The 27,631-nt window shown below is 44.9% G+C and overlaps 7 protein-coding genes across 7 annotated transcripts; 3 read left to right on the top strand and 4 right to left on the bottom strand.

The window, feature by feature from the left end:
• Positions 1-1,384: 1,384 nt before the first annotated feature.
• F5891DRAFT_1212392 (uncharacterized protein) lies at positions 1,385-4,305 on the bottom strand (the record flags this gene model as incomplete). The annotated part of the gene is made up of 11 exons (XM_041369220.1): positions 4,139-4,305; positions 3,906-4,085; positions 3,581-3,833; positions 3,444-3,516; positions 3,295-3,385; positions 3,093-3,233; positions 2,671-3,033; positions 2,341-2,604; positions 2,163-2,294; positions 1,999-2,099; positions 1,385-1,949 (listed from the first exon to the last, which is right to left on the bottom strand). The coding sequence occupies exons 1-11, from the start codon at positions 4,241-4,243 to the stop codon at positions 1,385-1,387; spliced, it is 2,268 nt and encodes a 755-aa protein (XP_041218055.1). The 5' UTR covers positions 4,244-4,305.
• A 764-nt stretch (positions 4,306-5,069) lies between these two features.
• F5891DRAFT_1197750 (uncharacterized protein) lies at positions 5,070-6,609 on the bottom strand (the record flags this gene model as incomplete). The annotated part of the gene is made up of 3 exons (XM_041368526.1): positions 5,070-5,410; positions 6,055-6,250; positions 6,301-6,609. The coding sequence occupies 3 exons, from the start codon at positions 6,607-6,609 to the stop codon at positions 5,070-5,072; spliced, it is 846 nt and encodes a 281-aa protein (XP_041218054.1).
• A 269-nt stretch (positions 6,610-6,878) lies between these two features.
• F5891DRAFT_1131602 (uncharacterized protein) lies at positions 6,879-10,218 on the bottom strand (the record flags this gene model as incomplete). Its single annotated transcript, XM_041364686.1, has 17 exons — positions 6,879-7,034; positions 7,106-7,186; positions 7,259-7,276; positions 7,310-7,312; positions 7,388-7,531; positions 7,797-7,871; positions 7,894-7,992; positions 8,049-8,228; positions 8,278-8,374; positions 8,491-8,585; positions 8,773-8,863; positions 8,933-9,129; positions 9,184-9,266; positions 9,287-9,359; positions 9,429-9,647; positions 9,709-10,064; positions 10,119-10,218. The coding sequence occupies 17 exons, from the start codon at positions 10,216-10,218 to the stop codon at positions 6,879-6,881; spliced, it is 2,067 nt and encodes a 688-aa protein (XP_041218053.1).
• A 3,238-nt stretch (positions 10,219-13,456) lies between these two features.
• On the bottom strand, positions 13,457-14,402 carry F5891DRAFT_1212390 (uncharacterized protein; the record flags this gene model as incomplete). The annotated part of the gene is made up of 3 exons (XM_041369219.1): positions 13,457-13,782; positions 13,859-14,214; positions 14,284-14,402. 3 exons carry the CDS (start codon positions 14,400-14,402, stop codon positions 13,520-13,522), a joined length of 738 nt encoding a protein of 245 aa, XP_041218052.1. The 3' UTR covers positions 13,457-13,519.
• Positions 14,403-15,835: 1,433 nt separating this feature from the next.
• On the top strand, positions 15,836-17,670 carry F5891DRAFT_1166631 (XPA-binding protein 1; the record flags this gene model as incomplete). Its single annotated transcript, XM_041365435.1, has 9 exons — positions 15,836-15,907; positions 16,340-16,536; positions 16,591-16,695; positions 16,748-16,921; positions 16,971-17,004; positions 17,030-17,152; positions 17,200-17,282; positions 17,329-17,534; positions 17,585-17,670. 9 exons carry the CDS (start codon positions 15,836-15,838, stop codon positions 17,668-17,670), a joined length of 1,080 nt encoding a protein of 359 aa, XP_041218051.1.
• Positions 17,671-20,093: 2,423 nt separating this feature from the next.
• On the top strand, positions 20,094-22,170 carry F5891DRAFT_1197747 (uncharacterized protein; the record flags this gene model as incomplete). The annotated part of the gene is made up of 9 exons (XM_041368525.1): positions 20,094-20,171; positions 20,224-20,432; positions 20,761-20,770; positions 20,829-20,917; positions 20,989-21,100; positions 21,152-21,416; positions 21,467-21,660; positions 21,708-21,987; positions 22,034-22,170. 9 exons carry the CDS (start codon positions 20,094-20,096, stop codon positions 22,168-22,170), a joined length of 1,374 nt encoding a protein of 457 aa, XP_041218050.1.
• A 1,599-nt stretch (positions 22,171-23,769) lies between these two features.
• Positions 23,770-26,012, top strand: F5891DRAFT_1070241 (uncharacterized protein; the record flags this gene model as incomplete). Its single annotated transcript, XM_041363273.1, has 7 exons — positions 23,770-24,250; positions 24,304-24,455; positions 24,514-24,862; positions 25,001-25,334; positions 25,387-25,498; positions 25,556-25,731; positions 25,784-26,012. Exons 1-7 carry the CDS (start codon positions 23,881-23,883, stop codon positions 26,010-26,012), a joined length of 1,722 nt encoding a protein of 573 aa, XP_041218049.1. The 5' UTR covers positions 23,770-23,880.
• Between the last annotated feature and the right edge of the window lie 1,619 nt (positions 26,013-27,631).

Below are 27,631 nucleotides of genomic sequence, written 5' to 3'. Positions count from 1 at the left end.
GTAGTACCCATTGTACTATACATCAATTCAACTTTTGGACACTGCGATTCTTATCTGCGTGGTAGTTCATTAATCCAGCCCTTTTCAGGTCATTCAAAGTGGCCATTATGATCATTTGACAACAATGTATTTGTATATCTAACATCCAAAAGAACGGAACATTTGCCAGTGATCCTGCGGATGCAATTCAAGTTCGTCTGACTCCCGTGTGAGGGGACTTTAGAGTGATACTACGCGGTCGTGGATACTAGTACTAATAGAGACTCTACTAGAATAAAGTGCCAGTCAGAATGCCTGCACAAGAACCCTTCCCCGAAAAAGCATTGGAAAAATAATATGGATTTGAACTACTAGTACTAGTAAAAGACTCGGACCCTCATAGATTTGAGTTGATGTCACTGTGACAGGGTGTGACGTTTTGTTGACGATCGTGTACCTACTAGGCACTACACCCGTCGACTCTCGAAAACCTATGGTAGAGCCCAAAAATGGTCAAGGTGTCAATGAGCCCTTAGATATATTTTTCTCACTATCTGTGTGAGAGATGTGGTTTAGAGCTGGGAAGCAGCCTATACAAGATATATCATATATAGCAGCGTTCTGAAAAAGTAAACAAAAATTCAAAATGGAACAGGGGAGGTTCGAACTCAGGCATTCCGCTTGGCACATTCTAAGTTCACACAGAGTCATACCGCTAAGCTATCAGTGCTTGTTAAACTGCTGTTCTTAATAGTATATCATCACCTCTAGGTCATCTCTTCACAAATTTCGCCAAGTCTTGCAGTGCAGGCATCTTGATCAGTGTAATATCTACCATACACAAAGCAGTGTTTCAGAAATTCAAGTTCTATATGATGCTATTTGCATTCAGTATGCTCAGGGAAATGGAACTTGGTGTGTTTTGTGTAGGATACACATAGTGAATCCTAGCTAGGATGTTCATGTGAGCATTTTCATACGTATATGTCAGAAATTTCCTAATTAGGTTTCGTCACCTTGTAACGTGTTGCAATAATCCAATGACAAATTGAGGTCCCAATAGGTTGCAATAAAAGAGTGTGACATTACATTTATGTTACATTCCACATTACAATATTGAGTTTATGTCACAACAGTGATTCCAATCAGGTTTCAACCAAGTTTGCAATATTGACCGTCGGCTTGCAACTGTCCAAGTTGATTTTTTGGTACCTTGAGATCTAGATTCCAAGGCTTATCTAAATATCCCAACTGGGTCTCAACGACGTTGGAATACAAACAGGCAGGTTTCATTCTAATTGAAATATAATTGAGAGCAAGTAAATTCAATTACAAACCGGCACCATCCTCAACAAAACATATCAAATGATACCTACATGTAAGTAGCAATCTGTAGGTAGCGGTCCTACTTCTTCTGAGTTCGCTTTAGTCGGCCTGCAGCCTGCTCACTCGCTGGTCCACTAGATACAGGTGCCAGCATCCCTGCCTTCCTTCCTCGGCCCCGACAACCAGAAGATGGGGCTGTCACTACCACTGGTACATCACCAGGTACTCCAGGAACCTCTGAATCAACAGCCATCACTGAAGGTACAGAGTCTTCATAGGCTGCAGTGGCAGCAGCCGCACCTGCAAATTCAGATGCCACAGGTGGTCCAGGGGCTGGAATAGCCGGCAAGAGGGTTGCAGGATTGAGAGTGGTGGTAGCATTTGCAGGGACAAGCACCACAATGGCTGGTGCTAAAGGGACAATGACCGGTGCTGAAGGAGCGATCATAGGTGTAGTAGGCATGGCCGGTCCAGGAATGTCATTGACAGGGTTGTCATTGGTAGTCATTGGTCCAGGAAAGTCGTCGGATTCCTTATGCCCCGCATTTGTGATGGCCAAACACATCAGATCAGAGGTAAAAACCTTCAGTGTCAGATGTTGTGATATTGGAAGTTGAGGATGATTGCCAGATGTAGGCATCAATCTTTTTGCGGATTGCACAAATATGAGGCTGGTCCTAAAGAGTTACCCACAGCTGCTTGTAGGCCATAAACATGGCAGCATATGGTAGCTGAGACTTCGCACCAACTCCAGCTTTCCTGAATAAAGTGTCGGAAGAAAGGATGAAGATTAACTAGAGAATAATATTAGTCAGATGCTAATCCAGAGGACTGATGATAGCAGAAATAGAACTTACTGCGACCCAACCCCATGCAAGAAGGCCAGGAGTACAGGACATTGTGCCCCATTTTCGAGCATTGCACTTAGTGCGTGGCCAGCCAGAAACATCTACTAGTGAATTCTTTCTGAACATCATGATCCTAATCGCCTATGTAGATTCATTAGCACAAGAATGAAGTGAAGCTTAAAATTACCTTCATGAGTTGTTCCCAGTTACCAAAAACTGTGGACATTGTGGGGTCCATCTCTTGATTTGTGAAAAGGATGGGCGGAAACTTTGATGGCAAAGAGCGGCCACCAGCAGTGCCTGATCCAAGCATCTTCTGGATCTCAGGGATGGTATCCTGCTTCATGAAACTCAGGTCAAAGTAGGACGAATCCAGACCAAAGATGTGCCCTGCCATCAAGCGTAGTTTGCCGATCTCACTGGAGTGTTCACCTTCGAGATGCTGCTCTAGCTGCAATATTCAAATTAGATATCAATTAGTATTTGGTGGGATGGTGAAGCATATAAACTAACGTACCAATGATTGAAAATGAGAAGTTGGTATGAAATGATGGAGGTGATCTGGTAGAAGCGAATACAACTCTGTCACAAGGCAAAGTTCTTTGGCACCCTTGGTTGAGTAATGACTAGGGGATATGATGACGGGCGGAGGGTTTGGCACTGGCAATCTGAGAATGTGATGCTCAGGTGGGAACATCTCAGCAATAATACCATATTTGCAAGCAAAGGTTGAGAGCTCGATGTCAAAGGCCTTCAGCTCGTCAGGAACTTGCGCACTCGAACATCTATGTTGATTGGACGCCAAGACTTTGTTTTTCTCGCCCAGCATCCAATTATTATTCTTGAGAGACTGGTTTTCGAGTTGCAGGCACCAAATGATCTTGAGATGCACAACATTAGAGCTACTAAATCATAGTGAGCGAAGTAAGGCATCATTACCTCCATGTCTCCACCCTGCAAAGAAGCCAATGACTGAGTGGTAATTGATGTGGTCCCTGCCACATAAGATGACAGTACATCTGATTCAGATGCATCATCATACTCTAACTCAGACTCCGAGTCATGGTGCACAATGGGATGCTGAGGCATCACAACAAGTTGTAAGGTCAAGTAAAACATGGTGTGAAAAATATCAATGGACCCACCACAATTTATAGTCAATCTTGGCTGTGCAACTTGGACCAAACACGAGGAAAGAAAACACGAGGAAAATTACATTGTGAATGATAGCCCTGACATTTAATTAAAATCAGCATGCGGGTGATGTCAATATGACACGAGGTAACTTACCTGTGTGGCAGTTGCGTTCTCAGAGGAGCTGATTCATGGCAAAGGTGTTGAGTAATAGCATTGTCGGCAAGACCTGCTCTTGACATAATAAAGAAGATTGGACAGCTGCCAGGCGTCCAATTTAAACAATGACTTACCTGCAAATTGTGCTTCGATGGTGGTGGTACTGGCACAGGCTCGTGTTTTGGTATACCTGGAGATGATGGAGCTGAGACAATGTGTGCCATACAATCCTCCATACCCGGTGGTGTTGGGGGTGATGGCCATATGAAGGCGAAGGTGTGGGGGCCAAAGTGGCTGGAGGAGGCGGGAAGGGATTTGTGGTAGGTGGAGGGTTTGTGGGGCTACAATACTCCAGGATTTGTTGGAGTAAGTGTCATCACAGATAACCTTGGATGCGAGCATGAAAGCGGATATGAAAAGACAGTCACCCAAAGATCCTCAAGCAGTGGGGAAGCGCACTTTGAGTTGCTGAAGGAGGACGAGGGCAGTGAAGGTTACGGAAGATGAAGGGGGGTACTCTGGACAAGCAAACAGATGCATAATGAAGCGGTCAAATAACTGGGAAACCTGCTCATGACCATAGAATGGGTCAGAATGTCTTGTCATGGGTTGAGTGGACTGAGGCTTATTAGGTGGTGCCTATGTATGTATGATAAGGATATGAATATGACAAGTGGCTACTAAAAACTGACCGATGGTTCAGGATGATAGCCCATTCGCAAATGAGAAACACTCTGGGTATTCTGAAATGGCGAAGGGTGGGTAGGTATTGTAGGACCGTGTAATACAGCAGCCATAGTGATGGATGATGGTGAGTGGAACGGGCGGTGTGGTGTCGCAAAGGTGATCTGAAAGTGCAAGTGTGTCAGAGTTTGGTAGTTTTAATTAGTTAAAAGGGGACAGGAAAGAATGATGGGGTATATAATTTGAATTAGGGCAGTGTGAAAGCAAAGAAGGAAAATGAATGGAACCAAAACCATGAGCCTGGACCTGGGATATGAAGATAGGCAATTGGCTTCAGATTAAGATGCAGAAGCTGCAACTTGGTTACAACAGTAAACTCAACCAAACAACTTAGCAAGAAATGCAATCAAATGCTGACATAATCACATTGACAATCCATTGAAACACACCTGAACATCAGTTTCAGAACGTTAGCGGTATTTATATTAGTGTAGGGAATAGTGATGTGCACGGCCCGGCTTGGCCTGAAAGCCGCGGCTTCGGCCTGGCTTCAGACGGCCTTGGCTTTCAAAAACTGCGGGCCAGGCCAAAGCCGTCAATGACGGCTTGGCTTTGGCCTGGCTCGGCCTGAGCTGCAGCCCGAGCACTGAAAACAGAAAATCGTAGACTTACAAACATATCTTGCACTTTCAATGCTTTTGAACCTTGCCATTAGTTCCTGCATGTTTGAACGTTGCGCAAAAAAACACATTGAGATCGGCAGTTTTGCTTTCGTGTGTTGGAGCTGTGTCTGCAATAGGTTGGACATTGACATTGATCGGAATACCATCATTGTCGGCTAAATCATCAACCGGCGCAGCTCATTTGTGCGACTGTTTCGCTGCCAAAAGTTTGGTATCAGTTGTATGATTCACGACTCAGATGGCAAATACACTTACGTCATGGATTGATGCGCGCATCTTCACGTTCCTCACCACCAGACTCATTGTCAAGAATTTCTTGAACGCGAGTCCTCTTACCCTTTTCGAGTGCAGCCAAGCTTGAACCTGATGGTGCAGTGTCACCTGGAGGTGAATTCAGGGATATGCTGGGGGTGGTTTGATCAGCACCAGCGTTGGAAGCATGTCGAGAATCAGGCAACTTCGCAGCCTCTGCTGCATGAAAGGCATTGATAGCCTTGGTTTGTGATGGGAGAGCCGCCTTCTCAGAATGTTGGAGAAGGGTGGCGGTAGGCTTGGTTTGGCGGACCGGCCGGTGTGCACAACATTTGTCATCGCTGTCTGTGTGGACAGTTCCAACCATCAGAGACAAGTAGTGAGAGGCAGATATAAAAAATAAAAATTACCGTCACAAATGCATGCCTTTTGTCTGAAAACGTATGTGATGGTTGTCGCCAAGCTTGCGATTTGAAGTTGCAAGAAACTTGCAAAGGAGGGCATATTACTGAAAATGATGAGTGTGCTATCTGCCAACACTGTGACAAGTGAGTTGTGTCGAGCTTGGAAAGAATGTCTGCAACTCACTGTGATTCTTACCACATGAACATGCACACAATGTAAGTGATCGAAAAGCTAAAATGAGACAGAAGTCAGATTTTCAATCAATGATCGTCAAACAGTTTGAGCTTGGGTGCTGCAGGCACAGTTGACTATAAGCCGAGGCCTGAGCCAGCGGCTTTGGCCTTTCATATTCCCAGGCTAGGCCAAAGCTGTCACCAGGCCATGACTTTGGCTCAGCTCGGCTTGGCCTATTCAGGCCCGGCTTGGCCTGGCCCATGGCCTGAAGCCGGGCCATGCACATCACTAGTAGGGAAAGTGCATAATTCAGAATACATGAAATTAGAATACCCCTTGAGCTAGCTCAACTCTGAGCTGAATTTCTGGCGCCTGGACCTGCAACTATTCCCCAGGATCACATCACCAACAGTAAGTAGCAATATTAGGTGCCAAAGCGGCTGGAGGAGGCAGGAAGGGATTTGTGGTAGGTGGAGGGGTTGTCCTGGACGAGGAGGGAAGGATATAAGTTGGGTAAGGTCCTCGACCTATGAAATCCTTCTTGACCATGTCCTTGCTCCAGATACTGACACATCTCGCACTCCATCTGGTTAATGATTCCACAACCTTTCCCAAGGACATCAAAGAAATTTCAATGATACAAAGTAAGCACTCACAAGAACGAACACATCAGCATGAAGACCCTCCCATAGGCCAAGGACCATGATGGTGCAGTGGACACGCCTGAGGAAAGATCCAGCTTTCTTGCACTTCATGTCATGATGGTTATGGTGGTGTAATCCAGCTTCATGGTGGTGATGGTGAGATTCAGCTTCATGATAGTGATGGACCTGCAAGACATACCCATCAGGAAGAAGCTCCTTGATATCGCCCAAATTTTCCTTCTCAGAGGAACTGGCAGGGATGTTTGGTGTAACAAGTTGCGCAAACAAGGGACTAGGTCCAGGATTCAGAAGCATAAGCATGATCATGCAGATGGTCCAACAGCGCAATCATGGCTGGGACGAGCTGGGATCAGAGGGCTGCTTTATTACCTGACATGAGGCGGGCCATTGTGACACAGCATGGACCCTCTGAATCTGAATCAATGAGTTAGTAACAGGTGCTGCGCATCATAAGATAGAAGAAGACTGTAATAGTAATAAGAAATAAATGAAATTGTCCTAATAATGAGGACCGACATTGCTAATAGTCGAAGGCAGATGCAGGGAAATAAGGAGGTTGGAAGTAAGAGTCACTGGCTGCGGATGTCCTGCATTTGAAGGAACATATCTGTATCAATAGTGTCAACAATTAAAAACTTGTCAGGTCTGCTGACATCCTCTACTATCATACAACCCTGAACAATTGAGTGAACTGAGAAAAACTCTGCAGAAGCCCTAGGCTTTCTCTTAACGTGCAAAACTGAGGGTCTTTGTCCTTTCGTGGACAAATGCCAACCAGTCGATCATACGGTCAAACAAGTGTGACAGGATATTGAACATCCCCTACTGTGCAGGTGAAAATCAACACTAGTTTGCCAAAGATGATGCCAGTGTCGGTCTGCAAGATGATGCAATCATAGTGCGGTGAGCCATGAAACATCGGAGTGTATCAAAGGTAGTCTGTGGATACTTGCCAGTCAACAAGCGACTCAAAATTGACTTTAAGGAATCAATATTCCACGATCTAATTCAAAAGGACTCAGAGTAAGACATATCATATCATTTCGGAGCTGCAAACATCATCAACTCACTATGTCACTCGCAGCGAGTTGAATCTGTCGTCCGGTATGCTGTTGGCAGCAAACGCACAGTTCAGAAAGTCGTTTAGCTTGATCCGAAATCTCTCAAATGCTGGATTACCCTGACTACCTGCCTCGATGTGTGTGAATGACATTGCCACCTGCTTTAAGCCAAAACTGAAATGTTGTGCATCAGTTGGTTCCATCGAGTCAACATCAATATCATCGGTCTCCTGGGGTGCAGTATCGGGTCAGTCTTCTGAGTTGGATTTGCTGAGATTCTGAGTGTCAAGGTGATCCAACTTGTTGCAAATGTATTCCACAATCAAGCTGTCATGGTTGTATCAGAGGATCTTAAATTTTTAATTGTTAGTCATATATCAGAGCTCACTTCGCATATATGCAGACTCAGATTCAGAAGTCACTTACCTGTTCAGCGAAGTTTTTGGAATTTGTACGATCTTGATAGGCATCTTTCAATGGGCCATGCATTTTCTTATTCGGCTTGGTGCTGTAGTTTTGAAACACCTTTTGCCTCAATATCATCAAAGAGATGGGCAGAAAGATGTTTCTTGAGGAAATTCCAGGACTTCTTGGAAATCTCTGCTGTATCCTCAATGTATTTCTGACCATACAATTGGATTCATCACAATAAATTAAAACTAGACTAGGGATATGTACATCCATCAATTCAGTGAGCTTTGACAATGCTTCCCGGCCATTTTTGATGGTATCTTCAGTATGGACTTCTAACGAAGCATACATATTAAACTCTACATAGTTTCGGATACAGCAGAGCAGGAGATATGCCTCTGGATCCGTATCATGGTCAAATACATTATGCGCTGCAACTACAATAAGCTAAAAAAATGTGAATGATATATCAAAGTAAACGATCTAGGAGACTCACCTTAGAGATGTCTTCATATTTTGTTCCATCAGAGAACGATACTGGTATAACCTGATCAAAGTGATTCAGGTTTCGCCAATGCGGAATTGATTGAAAGCTGACAATATAATTGAAAACCTACATAAGTACAGCAGAAAAATGACTCACAAGCTGTCAATCTGGACATCAGCCTGTCGACCCAAACATTCAACCCATTTTTGCAATTCAGGTCACTTGTGATCACTGAACAATCTCTTGTCATTGAAGTGGAGTTTATCATGCGATAGAGCCCTGTGAACGTCGGTGTGCTCCAGAATGCCAAATGAACTCTGAAAATGAAAATAAAAAGAGTAATAATAGACTGAGTGAGATAAACATAAAGATAAGAGCAAGACTTACATCGACATCATGGAGGCTCTGAGAACTCAAGATCTGCTCTCTTGCCTCCAATGTAGTAGATTCTCACGCTCAAGCAAGTAATTCCTTGGTTCCTGTGCATGTGCGGAGAGGATATACCTTGAGAGTATTTGAAAGCTCATCACAAGGTACTAGACAGATAGGACAAGGAAATTTGCCCATCAAACCATGAATCAATGCCATTACAGCCCTACAACAGTGAACACATTCAGATGTCAGAGATATCTAATGGTACCTCAGGAGCTAGAAATACATGTACTGTTCTTCATAGTCTGCAGATAGTATTAGTACAATTGGATAGAAGACACGAATAAGATCATCCCAGCATTTTACGGAAGAACCAAACCTCGATAGTGGCACCAGACAGTCAAGAATCTTCATAAACGAGGCATGCCATACCACATTCTTGAAGTTGACAAAGGCGGGCTTTCCTGAATGTTTCTTATCTTCCTTTACCTGTCCTGAGTGTTAATAATGAGACCATCAGTAGTAAGAAAAAGTAGAACAAACAATAGGCAGCCAACCAACAACGTGCCCCCCACCCAAGCCTTCTCCATTGTGAATCGCAATAGGAAGATTAGCACAGCGAGTGACTACAGGGTAGCCTTTTGACCGTATGATGACACTTTTGCTTTGTTGGCATATAAAATGAAAGCAAGAGGTTTTGCATCTGGTGGGATTTTTGACTATGATGATATTCAGTTGGTATATACAGTGCAGATGCTTAACGTGATATTAATAAGAGCGTGACCTACCTGATACTCCCAGATTGCATTAGTGGTCCATGGTTCATGAATGAATTGAACAAACTTCTTGCCGTTGAACTTTGACAGCCTTGGCGCATTGAAGACAAAGTTCGGACCTACTTGTGGATCTTGAAGTAAATTGGTGACCCAGTCCCACAGTGAATGATGAAATAGCAAAAATGTTTGATCAACACCTCGGAAGGGCACAATCACTTCCTCCTTTGTAAACTATTATATGACAGAAGCAAAAATAAGCATAGTATATACAAAGTTAGTGAATAGTACACACAGGTGTCATCTTGAATGACGCTGTGTCCCATGTGTCTCTTACATCTTTGCAATTCTTGAGGGTAAAGAGCTCAATCCTGCTGCGATGGATGAGGTGAATGAGCCCATCCAGCTGCTCATGAGAGAGTCCAGCATCATGAGCAAGTTCCGCAACCTCAAAGTCAATACAAGTGCGAAACGGCTGCCAGGGTGTAGGATCTGCTTCTGGAACTACTGGTGGGGCACCAGGACCATGTCCATAGTCCTCAAAGTGGTACACTTTGGTGGGTCTACCACTATTGGGGTGGTATTCCACTTTGATATTGTCAATGTTGTGCTGGGGTGCAGGCGATGCTGTTCCAGATGATGGTGGGTCACCTGTATTGATGTAAGTTGAAAACATGATGATACAAAGAAATGACAAAGACATACCATTTGAATCGGTCCGCCCCATATCAACATCATGTTGGTAGTCCATCTGATTATTGGGATAAAAATCATCATCCTCCGAGTGATTGTTGATAGCTTGCATCAATCCCCAACAAGTCAGTATTAGTGATTGAGGACAAATGAAAGTGATGGCTTACAAAGTGTTGAACTACTGATGGATGGATGTCTGCCAACAAACACACTACCCTGATGTGCCTGTTCTCGCTCTACAATTAATTAACATTAGTGTAAAATCAAAATGATGCTAGTATAGACATCCCTTGATGAATGGCCCTAGCAAGCTCTAAATTCTCTCTCCTTTGTTCAGAGCACCTCTGGCAAGCTTTTTCGTGTGCTCGGAATCCTTGGCGATGAAAGGATCCGCCACAATAATCACAGGATCATTGCAAATCAGTAGGCATCTATATTGAAACAGGGACAAAGCAGGGGGTGCGGCACTTTGATGGAGAAGTGCTGGAGGGTGAAGTTAGGTATATAAAGCTTGCAGAATCTGAAATATGTAAGTGAATCAGCGGACCAGTAACATTTAAAAGGCACAGATCTGTCAACAAATTAGAACTGTAACAAGTAGAGCAGAAGATACCAACAAGGGCTGAAGTTGTTGATGAAGGGGTGTTAAGAGGTTGGTGCAGCATCTGAACTGACAGTTGGCTACAGTGTTGTAATTAACGTATCATCAAGGTCTAGGTCCGGCATCAATACCAGGACCTATTAAAATAGGGACTGGTTTAGCAAATGTACTTGGTCATCAACACCTGAAAACAGGCTGACAAAAGGACTGGATGAGACTGAGGTGAAAGGGTTGGATAATAGAAGGGGTGAGGTATGATATTCCCTAGTTGAGGGATGCGGATAATACTAGGACTTCCCAACCAGGTTGAACTGTTCTACACTGAGTTAAAAGAAAAGGTAGACCAGGGCAATATTACGAATCAGTTTCAATTGAGTTTCAATGATGCAACTTTGGTATAAACACACACCTGCCCCGCCTTTGGCACAGATCACCAAAAAAGAGTGCTTTGTACTCTTTTTAAGCTCCCTGGCCTCAGCTTCATCCTAATAATTCTGAAGGCTCCTGATGGGCATTGGCTGCATCCTAATAAATTGTGTATTTTGAATAATTTTGAAAATACATTTATGATCATTTCAAAAAAAAAACTAAAAGTCAAATCTACCACACCATGTAAAAGTACATAGTACATAAGATCAGTCAGTTCTACATTCTTTGAGTGGGATTTTGACAAAAGTAAAATTACAAAATATGTAACAGTATTATTGAATGCATTTATTTTCCCACTTTTCCTGCTTCCCGTCTCCCGTCTCCCGTCTCCCGTCTCCCGTCTCCCGTCTCCCGTCTCCCGTCTCCCGTCTCCCGTCTCCCGTCTCCCGTCTCCCGTCTCCCGTCTCCCGTCTCCCGTCTCCCGTCTCCCGTCTCCCGTCTCCCGTCTCCCGTCTCCCGTCTCCCGTCTCCCGTCTCCCGTCTCCCGTCTCCCGTCTCCCGTCTCCCGTCTCCCGTCTCCCGTCTCCCGTCTCCCATCCTCCCAGTTTCCTGTTCCCAATTTTCTGTCCTCCCATTCTCCAGCTTTGTTTCCTTTTGATTTATTTCTTCACAACCTTTTGTCATTCATTTCCCATCACCACATATATGTGTTGTCTCCCTGTCTGCAAGATTGTATCATATGTTGTTCCATTTTCAGTTTTATTATTTATTGTATGTATGTACCATAAACAATTACAACAGTGTGTCGAGTAGTGCGCGGGTAGCGGCGATTGAGTTGGCGCTCGAAAACACATGACAAAGCCACGTGAGCTTCCAAAAAGAGGTTTAAGCGAGGTAAGCGAAAACCATGTGGCCTTAGGCGAATCTAAGTGTATCTAAGTGTATCTAGGCGAAAATCACATGGCCCTATGCGAAAACCACGTGGGTGCCCGTGTGTTTCCGAAACTGTTCTCCCTTTCTTCTTAAGATATCCCTATTGAGTTTCAATGATGCAATTTTGGTATAAATATCCCTAATGGGTTTTAAGAATAGAACTCATGTGTCGATATTGTGACTCAGTATCAATACAGTTGAAACCGAGTTTCACAGGCACGCTGTTGCAACCAACTTATGACATTTCTGACAAATGTTCCTGTATTTTATGTCTGTCAGAGGCACTATGGTGCAGTGGTAACTATCTCTTGTTACTTCCCTTGTGGTATTCCAAGTTCAGTTCCTGCCTTAGGCATTTTAAAATGCCACAAATGCCACTTTGTTTTGGTTTATTTACTACATTGCTGGCACATTTTGCACAGAACAATGTAGTTTGCTGATGATTGTGATGATCTAACTACTTAAAGGTCTCTTCCCTCCTTCATTGTTCAAGACAACTTTCAAAGCCACATGTCTAGTTCATTCTCTATGTAGGAATGTGATAGACCTGCACGCGATCTCTGAGTTTGAGAGGAAGAAAAACTAGCGATCAACGACATACATTACACAATACATACTTTGGGTCGTGCTGAAAATTGAAATATCATACTGCGAGGTATAGAAGGATATTCACAGAGGTTTCTCATTCCGAGTCGACCTCAGGATACCTATGCATGACGTGCCTGAGCTCCATGTCTGGAACTCTCGGTGTAAACACGATAGGGCAAGAGGCACGTGGTGACACCAGACCCATGAAGCCCATGTCATTTAATGGCTTCGTATGATCTAGAGTGAGCTGGAAGGCCCAAAACAGAAGGATCGAGTTGATCCACACCGATCTGCACCGCTCGAAATGAGCTCAAAGGATTATGTACATGAAAGGATACATTCACCTGTTCACAAGGTGTATGCCGGGGCATACGCTGGGGTAACAGACAATCAAATAGAATATCTCGAAAGATGACCCTGCTTACCGCCGACCAACCCATAAACACAAAATTTGGAGGTACTATCTTCCACCCCTTGCAACCAGTCCGAAAGAACAGATGTCAAACCGCCAGGGAAATGAATATATAGTTTATTTCGAGAAATGGGACCATAAGGACATAGAACATACACAGTAGGGGCACATCGGACAGTCCGCAGACAGTGAAACAAAGTGTTTGTAGGATGGTAGGAACCAGTAAAAAGTTATCATGAACACTAGTTCCGTAACTGCTGTGGTTAGACCCTCATAAGGACCACACACTCGAAGCAAAGAGACCACACAAAGATGCCTGGAGATATTTCCTGCAGAATCCATGCTCTGAGGAATGAGAGGCAGAGCGAGTATGCATGACTTGTGAGGCTTCCAATACTTTCCATGACATCGTTGATTGAGACCGAGCTGGAACAGCCTTGGAACCAAGGATTGCCTTGGTTCGACAGACCTGAGCTGGAACAACAGAAGGGGAAAGGATAGCAAAAACGACTATGAGTTTGTCACTCGTTGAAGCACGAGTTTCAGCGACATAATCATCATGTGCCGAACCCACTCTGGAGAACCAGAGAGGTGCAGTGACTGTAACATAGCTTTGTCCTTAGCATCATCAGCTGACATGTCCTTGAACTCGATGCGGTCCCACAGAACGAAGGCATCATCCCACTGGACACGGATACAAGCATCTGTGCCAATAAAGCCTCTAAAATTCGTGAAGCTGACCGCGCGCGTTGGGTGAGAGGATTCGTTCCCTTCTTGAGTAAATCAAGAAAATTCAAGGCTAAGCCACCTCATGTCAGACAACTAAACATTTTTAACATCTCAACTGACCTTCAAGGGGTACAATAATGATTTCATCACGTCCATCTCTGCACCATTTCTTCACCTGGTGGAGGGCGTGTACTAATACGCTCGCATCGACCACTACTATATCTGCATCCTTGTCACCCCTGACCTCCTGGCTCGATTTCCTGGGCTTTTGCACCTTGGCTTCACTGTGCTCTCTTTCAGGTACAGCTTCAGCGACAGACTTCTTCGCAGACCTATTGCCTGAAGATGGGCGCTGCTTGGGTGTATGATTGATAACACTGCGACGGTTGGTATTACCCAAGTCGGCTTGCAGATGACAATGATCTCTCCAGTTTCCAGATGCTGGTCCACGTGTACCGATCCGGGTGTGCCAGTGGCTGCATCAAGCTAAGGTTCATCAATGTCGCGTCACATGTGTGTCATGCCGCATCAAGATAGCTACTTACTCAGCATATGCTATTCTACAGTTAATTCGATTGGTCTGCCTAGGGAAGACTTTTCTTCTACTACCATGAGCGCGTCTCTGAACGCTCAACCAGGTATGAGCTCGAAAACAAAACCACATGTCATCATCATGATCAGGATGGCGGGAGCTGGCTAGTGATGGCCAGGTCCGGTTCTGAACCGCGGTTTGAACCTGAACCGTTTTGAACCTGACCAAAGTCCGGTTCAAGGTTCGGGCAATAGGGAAGACCGAACTGTTGGTCCGGTCCGTGGTTTGGGGACTTGCAGAATTGCAGAACCAGTTCTGAACCTGTTCGAACCGATGGCAAGTCAGTATGTAGTTTTAGTGTAGTACTTATAGGCAGAGATGATGAAATGTTTGGTATCCATATCGTACATAATGCGAAAAGAACAGTTCAGAATGCATCAGCATAAACGAGGGTAGAATCACCAGTAACTGTATCATGGGCACTGGATGAGCTGTGGTGGCGGTGGAATAAATGCCTGAGAAGTGTGCTTCTTTGCGGTTCTGAGGAGTGGGAGGTGGATGTCGTTGGACCGGAGGTCGTGTAGCATTAGCCTAGTGTATGTATGTTAAGCCCAACAAGATCTTTGAATGAAGGTGTTACATACATGGAGTGCAGATTTGTTGGCCTGGCATTGCAAGTCATCGCACCAAAATTGGATTGGGGCTTATAGGATCGATTGCTATGACATTGTTTAGATGTGTGCATGCAGACAACTCATGGGTCTGACCGGTGCTGCACTGCGCACCAACGTTGGGCCAAGAGTGACGAAGTGATGTTGTGGGGGAGATATGTTAGCCTTGAACAGTGCACATAGCCGTTCATTTGGTTTGGTTTTGGGGTTCAAGTTCACGATGCCAGCACACTGAAGGAAAGCTATAAAAAGTCTTTGCATTGTCAATGAACAGGCAACAAAAGCTACACTGATAAACCCCCAAAGACATTGAAAGCACCAATCTATCCAGCAGCGCAATATCATGTACACCGTGAGCCTTGCTTCTTCCACTGCATCATCAGTATAGTTATCTTGACCTTCGTTCACAGGTCACTGAAGTCCCTGTTTCTCAGCACTGCGGCTCGAACAGCTGCGGAGGTGGCAGCTCGTGAGTCGCGCGGTGATTGTACTCCTGTACGACGCCTGGGTCTGATTCAGAACATGCAGGTGCCAATGCAAGCCAGGAGAGTGCAAGTGCTGAGCATGAGTACTAAGTGAGTTAGCATTTAGTAAGATAGGGCTCTTGCACAAACCACCAACATTACGTGATAAAGAGTGACTCTGGCGTGATTTTGGAGTATAAAGTTAATGCCACTCGTAAATCTTGATTTTTGGAAAATATATTTGTGCAGTGTTCTGCAGATTTGTATTTTAGACAACCCTGCGCAGCTGGATTTTTTGAAAACTTGAATTTGTGAGTGGCATTAAGAAAATGAAATGTTATGAGCTACGGAACGTAGGTTGTATGCGTGACATGCAGGGGAACTACAAAAACGGTATACCATTCATTCTGCAACTCTTCCAGGCGCAAAAATGCCCCAAAGCAAGGCAGGCCACCTGAGTAATCTTCATGGACATGCTGAAATAAACACTAAGAGGACCAGGGTCAGCAAAGCACAGAAAGAAGAGAACGAGACAGCCGGAATCTGACATTTTAGACTATTTGTTTTTGATCATTATTCACTATGTAATCAGCAATACATTTTACCTTTCATTGCATACACTAGTATCTGATGGCATAGTTCATACTGTATGGATGTTACACTACATAGCACTCCGAGATTTGGTCGCCACCACTTAGAGGTCACATCAGGTAACAGTCAGTCACAATGTGTCACACATTAGTGGTTTGTGCATGAGCCCTATCTTATTATATGATGCATCTGTTGTTGGGTGTGTTTCAATATAATTTTTCTTGAAGAAATTTCTATTAGTTTGGATGGTCCGGTTCTCGGTTCGAACCCTCACTGAACCAGAACCGGACCATTTTCGGACCAAACCGATGGTCCGGTCCACGGTTCTCCTAATTTCCTGGAGAACCGGACCGAACTGGACTTTTCCATCACTAGGGCTGGCAAGTCCACCTTCGTGCAGCGCATTACCTCCTACCTCCACTCGCAAAATCCTCAACAACCGCCATACATCCTAAACCTTGACCCAGCGGTTACTCATGTGCCATTTGAGGCCAACATTGATATCCGGGATACTGTAAACTACAAAGAAGTCATGAAACAGTGCGTGCTGTCTCCATTTGAACGGGAGTGCACGAATAACTGAATGGATCAAAGGTATAACCTAGGACCGAACGGTGGCATTTTGACTGCCTTGAATCTTTTTACGACGAAATTTGACCAGGTTCTGGAGTTGATCGAGAAACGGGCTGAGACAGTCGAGTATGTGCTTGTCATTTTTATTTTGTATTCGCTCTTACATGCGCTCACGTAGTCACATAATTCTTGACACTCCGGGGCAAATTGAGAGTTTTACTTGGTCAGCATCTGGTGCTATCATCACGAATGCCGTTGCTTCCTCATTTCCCACTGTGGTGGCGTACATCATCGACACCCCACGGACGACAGCTCCAGTGACATTCATGTCTAACATGCTGTATGCCTGCAGGTGAGTACTGCGTGGTCTAGCGGCTTACTGATCCATGACGCTTTATTAGTATTATGTACAAGACAAAATTACCATTCATCCTGGTCTTTAACAAGACGGATGCACTAGGCATTTCAAGTCGCTCTTGCGTCCCATTTAGGATTGAGGGACTCTGAAGGTGGACCGACTTATATGAACAGTTTGATGAATAGCGTGAGTCTCGTTTTGGACGAATTCTACAAACACCTCAAGGTAATTATATTTCATCATGCTGTAGAATGCATAGCTGACTATTACAGGCTGTCGGCGTCTCAAGTACAACAGGTGCCGGTATCAAGGAATTTTTCGATGCGGTGGAGGAGTCTCGTGAAACATATAGGACGTACGTTTTATCTTCATTGTTCTCCTTGCTTTTTCTACGTCTTCAGTGAATATCTCCCAGAACTTGAACGCGCCCGCGCGGCACGGGAAAACTCACTGCAGGATATAAAAGAGGACTCAATAAATCGCCTGATGAAAGATCTTGCCGTTGATCATGCAGCAAATCCCAAGGCAGCCGCAGAAGACCGCTGGGCGTCAGACGAGGAAGATGTCGATGATGACGACGAGCTGGAAGTCAACCTGATCGATCGGAGTGAGTGACTTGCCAGTCCTTTCGTTCGACTTCTGAAACAGTTTTACTAGGTGAAGAACCATATCCTGGCCAATACATCGACGTCACGCGTATGCGAGGACACAGTGAGAACATAAACTGGCCGAACCCGGGATGAAATTTGTCATCGGATACGCGTTCCATTCAACGTTGACATAATGTACCCTACCATTGGTAACTTGAAGTAGAAGGAGAACTCCGTGATATTTACATTACTAAGTACTGTCAATTTCGTGCACAGCACTGATAAGCGCATTATCAAATAAACGTGTCAACATTACAACAGGCAAGATGAAAGATTTGTGTGATAACATGATAGCTCACCCACTTCGATTGCACGAGTTGTTCACGACATGATGATCTTGTGACAATTGTCGCATTGCCGCATCTTCATTACTCTCGTTTATAGCTGAAACACCTCTTCCTTGATGAGTGTCGCCTCTCCACCGAGTGATTCCGCCGGTGAATGGAGTCTGCGTGGCAAGAGCATTAATAAATTAAATGGTACCCTGCGCTCACCATGAATTTTATAGCGCTGCAGTGAAGCGATGACGATGGTGTCACAGGAAAAATCTGAGTTCATGGGAAGGTGACTCTATTGTTAAGCCTTGACAACCAAGTGGCAGTGACCATGAATGCTTGCTGATATTATTCCAGCACTCGAGAGCTCCGGTCCGACGGTGCTCCTTTGGAACAAACTGTCTCTGCCGATGTGCAGTGAGCGATGGAAAAGTGTGAGCGCCTTCATAGCAAGTACGAAAGATAGTAGAATTTAGAATTAAACACTGAGGCCTGGGGACCCAGGTTGATGGAATATGTAGTACTTACATACATTAATATTGTCAAGCAGGAAATAATACGGTTGTTGCAATGAATATTTCGCGGTGAGAGTGACAGCAGTCGCCCAAAACACGTCTTGTGTAGTTCGGTGAGGAAACCCTGCAGTACTATGAATGGCGTGAAACTGCCGTAATTGGTCATGAACATTATACTACCGCTTTTGGATGTGTGGGATAGGATTTTAGTGAGTGACGGTGTACAGTTGCGGACAAGCAAAGTCTGCAAATTTTATGGGGCCTGTTGGTGATTTTTTCAGGCCAAACTGAAGCCGGATCCAAACTCAGGCAGTGAAAATACGTCTAAAAACACTGCTCTCGTATTTTTCCCACAAGATTTTTGGCGCGCCAAATTTTTGAGCAATTTGAACAATGTTGTGTACCCCTTTTGGGGGTCTGAGAGTGATCCAAGGTACCCCTCTGCACCAGAATTTGGTCAAAATCATTTGTGTAAAACTTAATTCACCTCTTTGTAATCGAAAGTAAGTCATAAAGAGTAATAATTCCAACATTTTTGGGAATACTGGAGGCAATTACATCAATACTTGCCAATTTTTAGCACTGAAATGCCTTGAGATTCTGTAGATATTTTGACAGAATCATGTATAGGACATTAAAAGGAAGCGATTGGCATATTTTTCGTAAATTTAGCGATTTTTTTGGGGGTACACCAAATTTTTGGCCTCCAAAACCCTCATATGGCAGTTTTTTTAAAATCTGCTCGTGCAAATCAGTTGCTTTGGTCCCCTATGAGTAGATTCTGCACTAAAAATGGGTTTCCGGTTATTTGTGGCAACAGGAAAAATCAATCTTTGGCGGTGTCCAAAATTGGTGGTGTTTGCTTGTCCGCAACTGTAGATACAGATGGCCAGGTTTTCGTTCGGCCACTGCCAGCGGAGTTTGATTTATATAGTCAGTCAATATATAAACCGCTCATCTTGAAACCTGTGAAGCTTTTCGACTTAACAACTTCGCAACTGAGTATGCAGGCAATAGCTGTAATGTAGTTGACTATGTAGTGTTTTGCGTATAAACGTTCGCTTCATAGACTTGCGAGTCCAGCGAAGGCGGTACTACTGCGCACGCGCCTCAGTAACATTGGACAGTCGAAACTTGATTCTGCAAACTTAAAATGATGAACAAGTACTATGATATGCCAGCCACAATGATAACAATAGTAAGGTGCTTTGCTTCTGTGATCAACAACTTCACAAACCATTCAGACAGATGAATAATGAATAGCGCAGAAATTTTCTGCACCCTGTGCCCATGCCATGTTACGCGAAGCAACGGGCTGTGTCGTGCTGTCTGGTGCCAGAATTGAAGAAGTCGAGGCCATAGGGCGGTATGTGTGACGCCTGGACTCGCGGAGGGAGTTCGAGTCCGAGAAGTTGTCTCGGAGGGAGTGACTGGAGTGTTAGAAGCGCTGGGATGTCGTAACAAGATCTTTTCGAATTGTACTCGACATATCTCGTGGTTGGAAGTCATGACCCATTGCTAATAGTGAGTCAAATTTCTAAATCAGGATTAGATATTGATATGTGCGCTGTAGCTACGTCAATCAGTCTATTGATAGATGACCTACACCTCTCCGAGGATAATACATAGCCGGTACGCAGGCTCTTCCAAAGAATTTTTCTATATTCACTGTATTAAATATTAGCCATTCGCCATTCCACATAGAAATCAGCAACTTGCACAAGTAATGGCTGATTTTGCGCCGGACATCTTCAGGAACGTTCCACACCCGCCCGCAGAGACATTAGCATTTGTGGGGGCCTCCGTAAGTTCTACTCTATGAGCTTTCGTTCATCTAAGCAATCCTATTGCATTAGTGTTATAGCGCCATTATCCAATGGTTAGCGGATATTTTAAAGATGATGTCAGACCAGGGGGAGTTCCCAGCTATCGACCTATCAGTATATCCGCCGGTCAGCGATATATATGACGAACTCCTTCAGGCGGTTGCTCTCCTATTGGCACAGAAAGACGACCCAGAACACCCGGCATTCGTGAACCGCTTGGCGAGCTTTTGTAACATCCTGTGAGTTTACATAAGTTCATCTTTATACTAACAGCTAATGGGGAATGCGTCGCAGTGACAACGATGTCTATCGGATTTCTCGTAAATAATCCTTCCAAGGACAATTGTCTTCCATATTTTGTCCGCTTGGTCTGTTTGGAAATGTACAGCGCTCTGCTGTGTTGTGAACTTTCCTGCGATATCTTAAGAATAAGATCCCAAAGACCACCACCATCACATGACTAAGTCAGACCGAGGAACATAGTACGCGCTATAAGTATCAAAGTCTCTTGTAACATATTGAGTCGCTTACGAACGTTGCACAGGTTTTTTCTGACTTCCAAACAAGGAATTGTGAGGTATGATGACGTTGTTCGTCGGCGCAAATGATTTTCATCTCTAAATATTTTTTTATAGACCGCTACAGTTGCACAGCCACCGCTGACCAAAGCCGTTGATCGGCTTGCAGACCACTATCCCATAGCCGCTGCCAAACCTTCTTGTATGTAAGGCCTCAACAATTGTATGGACCTCTCTTTAACCCTTTCTTACCACTCCACTTCAGCATGTTAAATAGTAGTTCATCGTGTCCTCCTCCCCTCACCACTCCTTCGACAAAACACATTCTTGAGATCGAACACACCGAGAATGCCCTCAAGTCTTGGCTCCAGAAACGGGGACGCGAAATTGTTAGTGGGTTTCCATATTTTTGTGATGGTATCCTACGACATCAACATCAGCTTCCAGATTCCCTCTTCGTCACGGTTTCTGTGCTATTTGCATGGGTCGACCCCCTTGACCTCATAGCTGTCCTACAAGTGAGCCTCAGAGTGGTTGCAATGGAAGAACTCTTCCAGCAAGAAGAGCTCACTTGCGTTTCATTCCTTCTGCAAGGAGGGCGATGCTACATGGAGGAGAGGATGTATCGTGCTCAGATGGAAGTCACTTTGTTCAACAAAGCTATTGCGAACTTGTGCGAAGAGTTTAATACGAAATGTCGCCCATGTAAGCCATACTGTTCGAGAAATGACACTTGAATCACAATTTCTTCCTAGCTCCAGCACCCCTGCCAAAGTACACTAGCACTATAAGTGCATGCCAAACACCTCGCTCGGACGAATTTGAAGGCTTTCGGCTTCCAACTGCTGCGCATCTCAAATGCCAGCAATGGCTTTCCACGTCATCGGAATTTCTAGTGGATTTCCCGCAAATTCAAGAAATTCCCCAGCTTTACGAAAACGTCTTAAGGGTGAGCGCTATTCATATTACCAGACTCTGCATTCTCATACTATGCAGCCCAATGATCGATTTCTTTCGCTTCCTTTCTTGATGAAGTCTTGGGTTGATAATGTCACATATCGCGCCTACATCAGCACATCCTCTGCCGACTGTGCAGACACCAAGCTCCTAGGTATTGGCATTGGCGATAGCCTTAAAGCAAAGAATGAAAAAACCCCGGACGTCCTAAAATCTGATTTCCACATCTTAGAGTTGAAGAAACATCGCGCACAAGCCGAAGTGGAGATGTTTTCTGAAGCCATATCACGCACTACGGGGCCCCGGTTGACTGAGAATGGTGAGCTTGCAGCTTTCCTTGAAGTTTCATACTAAGATAAATGTAGGCATGTGCTCATCTCATGGCTCTGACGGGACATATGAATCATGTCTACCTGACAATTCTTTTGATGATTGGTTTGATGGTTGGTTTGATGGGTTTTCGACGTCATCTGGATCTTCCAATGCCTCTGCGCTCTATTGAAGCTCTCCTGTAGTTGCAGATCGCCCACTTGAAGTGAATTGTTGTAATGGTATTTGTACATGGACTTGATCTACGCTATCTGTACTGCCTCTGCCGCCATTTTTATCTATTCAATTACCGATTAGCATGTGCTTGGTGTCCGTGCTTCTGACAAGTTTTTGTATCATTCCGAAACATAATTTTATGATGATCCTGGAGCGGGGTTCTCACATGTCGAGGCACAAACGCTGGGCCCGTTGTATCTGTCTACGCCTACGTCTATATACTCTACCTCGGAATAGCATCGCTCTATTTCGGATACCAAGCTGCAGCCCGCCCCCCCTATTTCAATACCAGAATACATTCCCCGGTATAGAAAGCAGCTCCTCGATGTCATTTGTGCTCGCGCACAATATGAAGCTAAGTCTATCGTACTCTCTGCCTTCAATCCTTCTCATGCAGTCACTCTGGTTGGGATTGTAACTTAGATACTCTCCGACCCCTTGTGGAATCCATCAAATAGGGATTCTAAAGATGGTACTAGTGTCGTTGTCACATCGTATTTCTCAACTGTGAGTCCCTCATAGCTCTTTTTGTCAAAACCTTCTTTCTTATGAAATGAAAGTGCGCTTGTTGCCCCAACAATAACTTATGTTGTGCAACAAATCGACTCGTGCCACCGCACGTGGTTGCGACGCAATCGAACATACTGGTACAATCTTCGAGCATATAGGACGGTCTGTATTAGATCTACATGGTCAATGTTCAAGCTGACCAAGGTTTCTTTCAGTGGGGCTGCAACTTCTCGACTGGTTTGTCAAATAAGGTGAAGATCATGTTGATGCCTTGATCACACTGACGAATTCAATATCAGAAACTTATCCTGTGCAGGTCGAGGGTCATTCCTTGGGAGACGTGTCTTAATATTGCCATCTACGGAGGGTTCTTCTGCGCCATCATTGAACCTACTTGCAGTCACTGCCTGTACGCTCATATAATTTCTTTGTTCAAATAACTAACTTATCATCACCTGCAGAGTATATGTGAACGACATTATCAATAGTCGCTTGAAAGCACATTTCCTTCCCCAGCTTATTGAAGGTGATGCAATATATTGAAAGTTGTATCTATATTGAAACTATGAACAGTATCTCGAGCCAGTATGCGTGTGGATGTGTCTTCGATGTAAGGTATATATCTTTGTTAACTTCTCAATACTTTGTGATATGCTTTCCTAGATTGTTACACGATATTTCCCATGGGGAACCACTCTCTGTCGGATGTACCAGGTTCGTCACTCTTATAAGGTTTATTTCAGGTTCTTCCTCTCACTCTTTGCAAACGAGCAAAGTTGATTTCCTCTTAGGGCATTCAACTCTTGGGGGAGACGTAGCTCATTCCAAGCTCGTGGCCTCACGATATCACAGAGTTCTCACTGACCACTGATGGCCTCAGCAAAAGTATGATTGACGAGTACCTTACTGAAGGGTGAGTACTTCCAATACATCATCATCCATAAAAGCTTCTTCGGAAACCCAAAATGAAGAATTTGTGACCTGACCCCAATTATTTGCTCGATTTAGATATGTGACCCCCTTCGTTGAACACGCAGCCCTCACGGTACGACAGCTCCTGGTCATCACTTTCCTATAGCTATAGGTAATCTGTTCGCTAACTCTCTTAAATCCACTGACCGTGGTCGCTCACTTATCCAGAACTCGACAGTCCATAATGGCTGTGTTTCCATTTTCTTGCGTTGGCCGATCTATGAGGGGCATATTGCTTCCCACAGCAGCTGTCATTGGCTTCTCATGCCTCCTGACATACTTCTTTGTATTATACCAGCCCATCGTCGGACCCGGCATTGTCCAGCGTCTAGGCTGGCAAGCTTGGGATGCGGTCGCCACAGTTGACTACTTCGATAAGGAACCTTCTAAGCCAACAGTCACTGGCGACCCAGCGGATGGCCAACCAATTCCAGTCAACGATGATGAGACAGATTGGTGGGAAACCACAAAAAATCAGTCCTGGGGTACTACCGATGATATAGAGAGTTATCCCCTTGACGTATGGGCTCCCTTGTTATCTCACGATACCGGTCGTATGTATGCTCGCCAATTTTGTCAGGGACTTATTTCAATTTCATATTTACAGTGTCTGAAATTGCTATCACGCGTTGTATGATGTCACCGAGCCTTGTCGGAAACCTCTGTGCACCCACGATAACCGTCGAGCAGGATGCCATCAAGGGTAACTGGGTTCGAGTGGACCGGGATCTCAACAAGCAAGCTGGTCTCTGGAATTTGGTACGCACGCACCACTATTTTATGTTACGTATTCCATGACTTACCACATTCACCTTAGAACATCTACTACAGACGGACGCGCCGTCTTGACATACCTCTCATTACCGACTTGCGCCTCCTTCCTGCCAATGAAATTCCTGAACCTCTATCAGATTCCTGGGTAAAAGTAGATCTCTCCATACGCTATGGTGTTATGCGTGCGGAACCAATGTACCTCTGGTACCTCCTGGGCAAAATGATGAATGAAATGAATGCGGAAGAGAAATCCAGTCTCATTACCGAAGTCGACATACTCTTTGGAGAGGATAGGCCTTGGTACGGATTTGAGAAAATAGAGCCTGCCGTAACTCCGGAAAAGGAAGGGCAACTAGAGAGCGTGTATGTGACATACCGCCGCGGCGCGCAATGTGAGCATGAACAGCCTTTATGCCGATAGTGTACTGAATTTGGTCTGCAGCGGTCCCTCAAGCCCATCCTTTACACTTCTCGCGGGACGGAAAATTCAAGATTTTGCAAGTTGCAGACCTGCATTTTTCTGTTTCCAGGGGCATCTGTCAGGGAAACCGATATTGATCCCTGCGTCAACTCCGATAATCTCACCAATACGCTCCTCGGACACGTTATGGACGAAGAAAAGCCAGATCTTGTCGTCTTCTCCGGCGACCAACTCAACGGGCAGGGCACGTCTTGGGATCCTAAATCCGTTTTAGCAAAGTTTGCAGTCGCAGCTATCTTCGGCAATCATGACGAAGAGAACGGCGATGTGAAGCAGGAGCAAGTACGTATGATGAATGCCCTTCCGTATTCTTTGGTGCAGAGGGGTCCAAAAGACATTCATGGTGTTGGAAATTACGTTCTAGACGTGAAGAGTGCTGATGCGTGAGTGTTTCCATTTGAGGATAGCAGAGTGCAAGCTGAGCTCGTTTGGTAGCTCCAAGACATCGCTGCTGACGCTGTACTTCCTGGACTCTGGATCCTACTCGAGCGGTTACTTGGACTGGCTCGGGTATTTCTTCCCAACGGAGTACGACTGGATACATGAGGTCGGTGTCCCTTGATATAATTGTGATCGTTATGTCAATTGCGCTCATATTTCCAAGGACCAAATCAACTGGTTTTTGCAAGAATCTTCCAAGATCCAGGCTATACAGCGTCCGTTCACACCAGACACTGGCAAGGACTTTGGTTCCATATGGAACAGACAGGCCGATCAGATCACGCCCACGACACACAAATTAGCCAAGCCTAATGCTATGATGTTCTTCCACATTCCTCTGTTGGTTCATTCTCATGCCGTTTCTGTCACATTTAAGTTTATCTTTTTCCAGGCAAGAGTCGTACGGTACAGCGGACAGGGACCCACGTACTGGCCAAGTGTTAGACATCGGTCTGCACGATCTGGAAGGATTCGGTGCTGCGAAGAAGAGTGATGGAATGTTTGACAAGGGTTTGAAGAAAGCACTGGAGAGTGGGCACGTTGCAAGTGGAGACATACCCGAAGTGAAGGTGGTCACAAATGGACACTGCCTAACGATTCTCACTGTACTGCAAAGATGAACACAATGTTGCTATCATGCATGCTTTTGTCGACTTTCTAGATTTCAGCTGGACGCTGTATGTTTTTGCAGGCATTCCGCCTTCCTGGAGAAGCTCAGATGATCGATCGCTTCATGCTCAAGTGCGCGGAATGATACATCGCCGGAAATGCTTGCAGGTTTGTGGACATCTGCCTAATTTGTTCGGATTACTTACCTGCCTTTGAATAGATGCTGCCTTTATTCTCGGGTATTCTATCATTATGCTCAATACCGATGCTCATAGTCTCAGATTAAAAATCGCACGACTAAGGCTGACTTCATCAAGGATTACCGTGCTATCAACGATGGAGAGTCTTCCGGATAGATTCTCGTCACATCTAGGGCAACGGATTAGGATGAAAGACGAAGTGTAGATGTCACAATCAACTTGCCCTCGACAGGTCCTGGTCTTACTAATGTGTTGACGAATGCGGGGAGGGACCAGGCATGTGTGATGCAGTCCAATGACATGGCCAACAATACTAAAGTAAGTTGCTAGTCTTACAATTGAACGCTGATTGATATCTTGTAGTCACTATTCAAAACGCTCATGCGTCCTCAATGAAGATGATCTCGTACTGGAGACCAACACTTCAGCGCGTCACGCTTCATCCATGTTAGGCTGATGTTTGAGGTGGCACGGATACTCTTCTTGGCTGGATTGTTTAGCCCACTTCAAACTACGGATGGCCTTGAGATAGCTGATCTCTGCTTGTACGGATTCAAGAATGCCATCCGCATAGTTTACTCCTTCGATTCGGACCTCGAACGCAATGCGCTCGTTAGTACCCTTGCGAAGTTCACGTTCATCAACACTCTTTGCTGAACCCACTTCCTCAGGGACGTGTTCTTGCGGGAGCTCATTTCAAACGCCAATAATACACTCGATAAGCTTCGGTTCGCCGTGGTCACAGAGAAGAGTGTGTGGGATGGTGTCATGATGTGAAAGAGCTTGCTAGTGCATTGTTGGAGTCATCGATGGGCACGGGAATGATAGGTGGATGAAGGGAATGACTGAGAAGCATGGATCCTATTCAGAGACAGTACGAGTCCGCGGTAATCTGAGTAGCTTGGTCGTCCTGCAGTGTTTTGAAAGGCTAACAATTATAAAAATGCAAAGGAAAATCTATGTTGGGCATCAATAGATGTCGAGCATGGGATACCTAGGCGTACAGTACCATGGAAGATAGTTTGAAAGTAATGATTCTCATTGACGGTTAGCGTTTATTCTAGCGGGACCAGCTTCAATGTAAAACTAATACGATATCGACCAATTTAGGAACTTCTTAGCGCCACGCAACTATATCCAGCGGATCCTGGAATCTGGTTTCTCCCGCCTCGTTCGATAAAAACATACTGATGCAACATCTTCTCTCCATCGCTCTATTACCCCCCTCAGGCTCATTCAAATTCTTTCCTCGAGCGATCTCACCTGCCGCTTCCTTACTTATGAAAAATATCTTTGCGACTACTTACCGGAGTTCTCGAAATGCTGCGTGCCCCAAGACACGGCCATCACCTTCAGATATATTTCAATATCACAAGACGTCCCCTCTCGGTTCCCCTCCTGTAACCCGCCGCACTCCTTATTCTACGAAG

The sequence above is a fragment of the Suillus fuscotomentosus genome, assembly GCF_016647785.1.
Source record: "Suillus fuscotomentosus strain FC203 chromosome Unknown F5891scaffold_130, whole genome shotgun sequence".
In the NCBI taxonomy this organism is placed as follows: domain Eukaryota; kingdom Fungi; phylum Basidiomycota; class Agaricomycetes; order Boletales; family Suillaceae; genus Suillus; species Suillus fuscotomentosus.
Note: the sequence above shows the minus strand (reverse complement) of the source record. Positions and strands in the feature narration are given on the sequence as shown.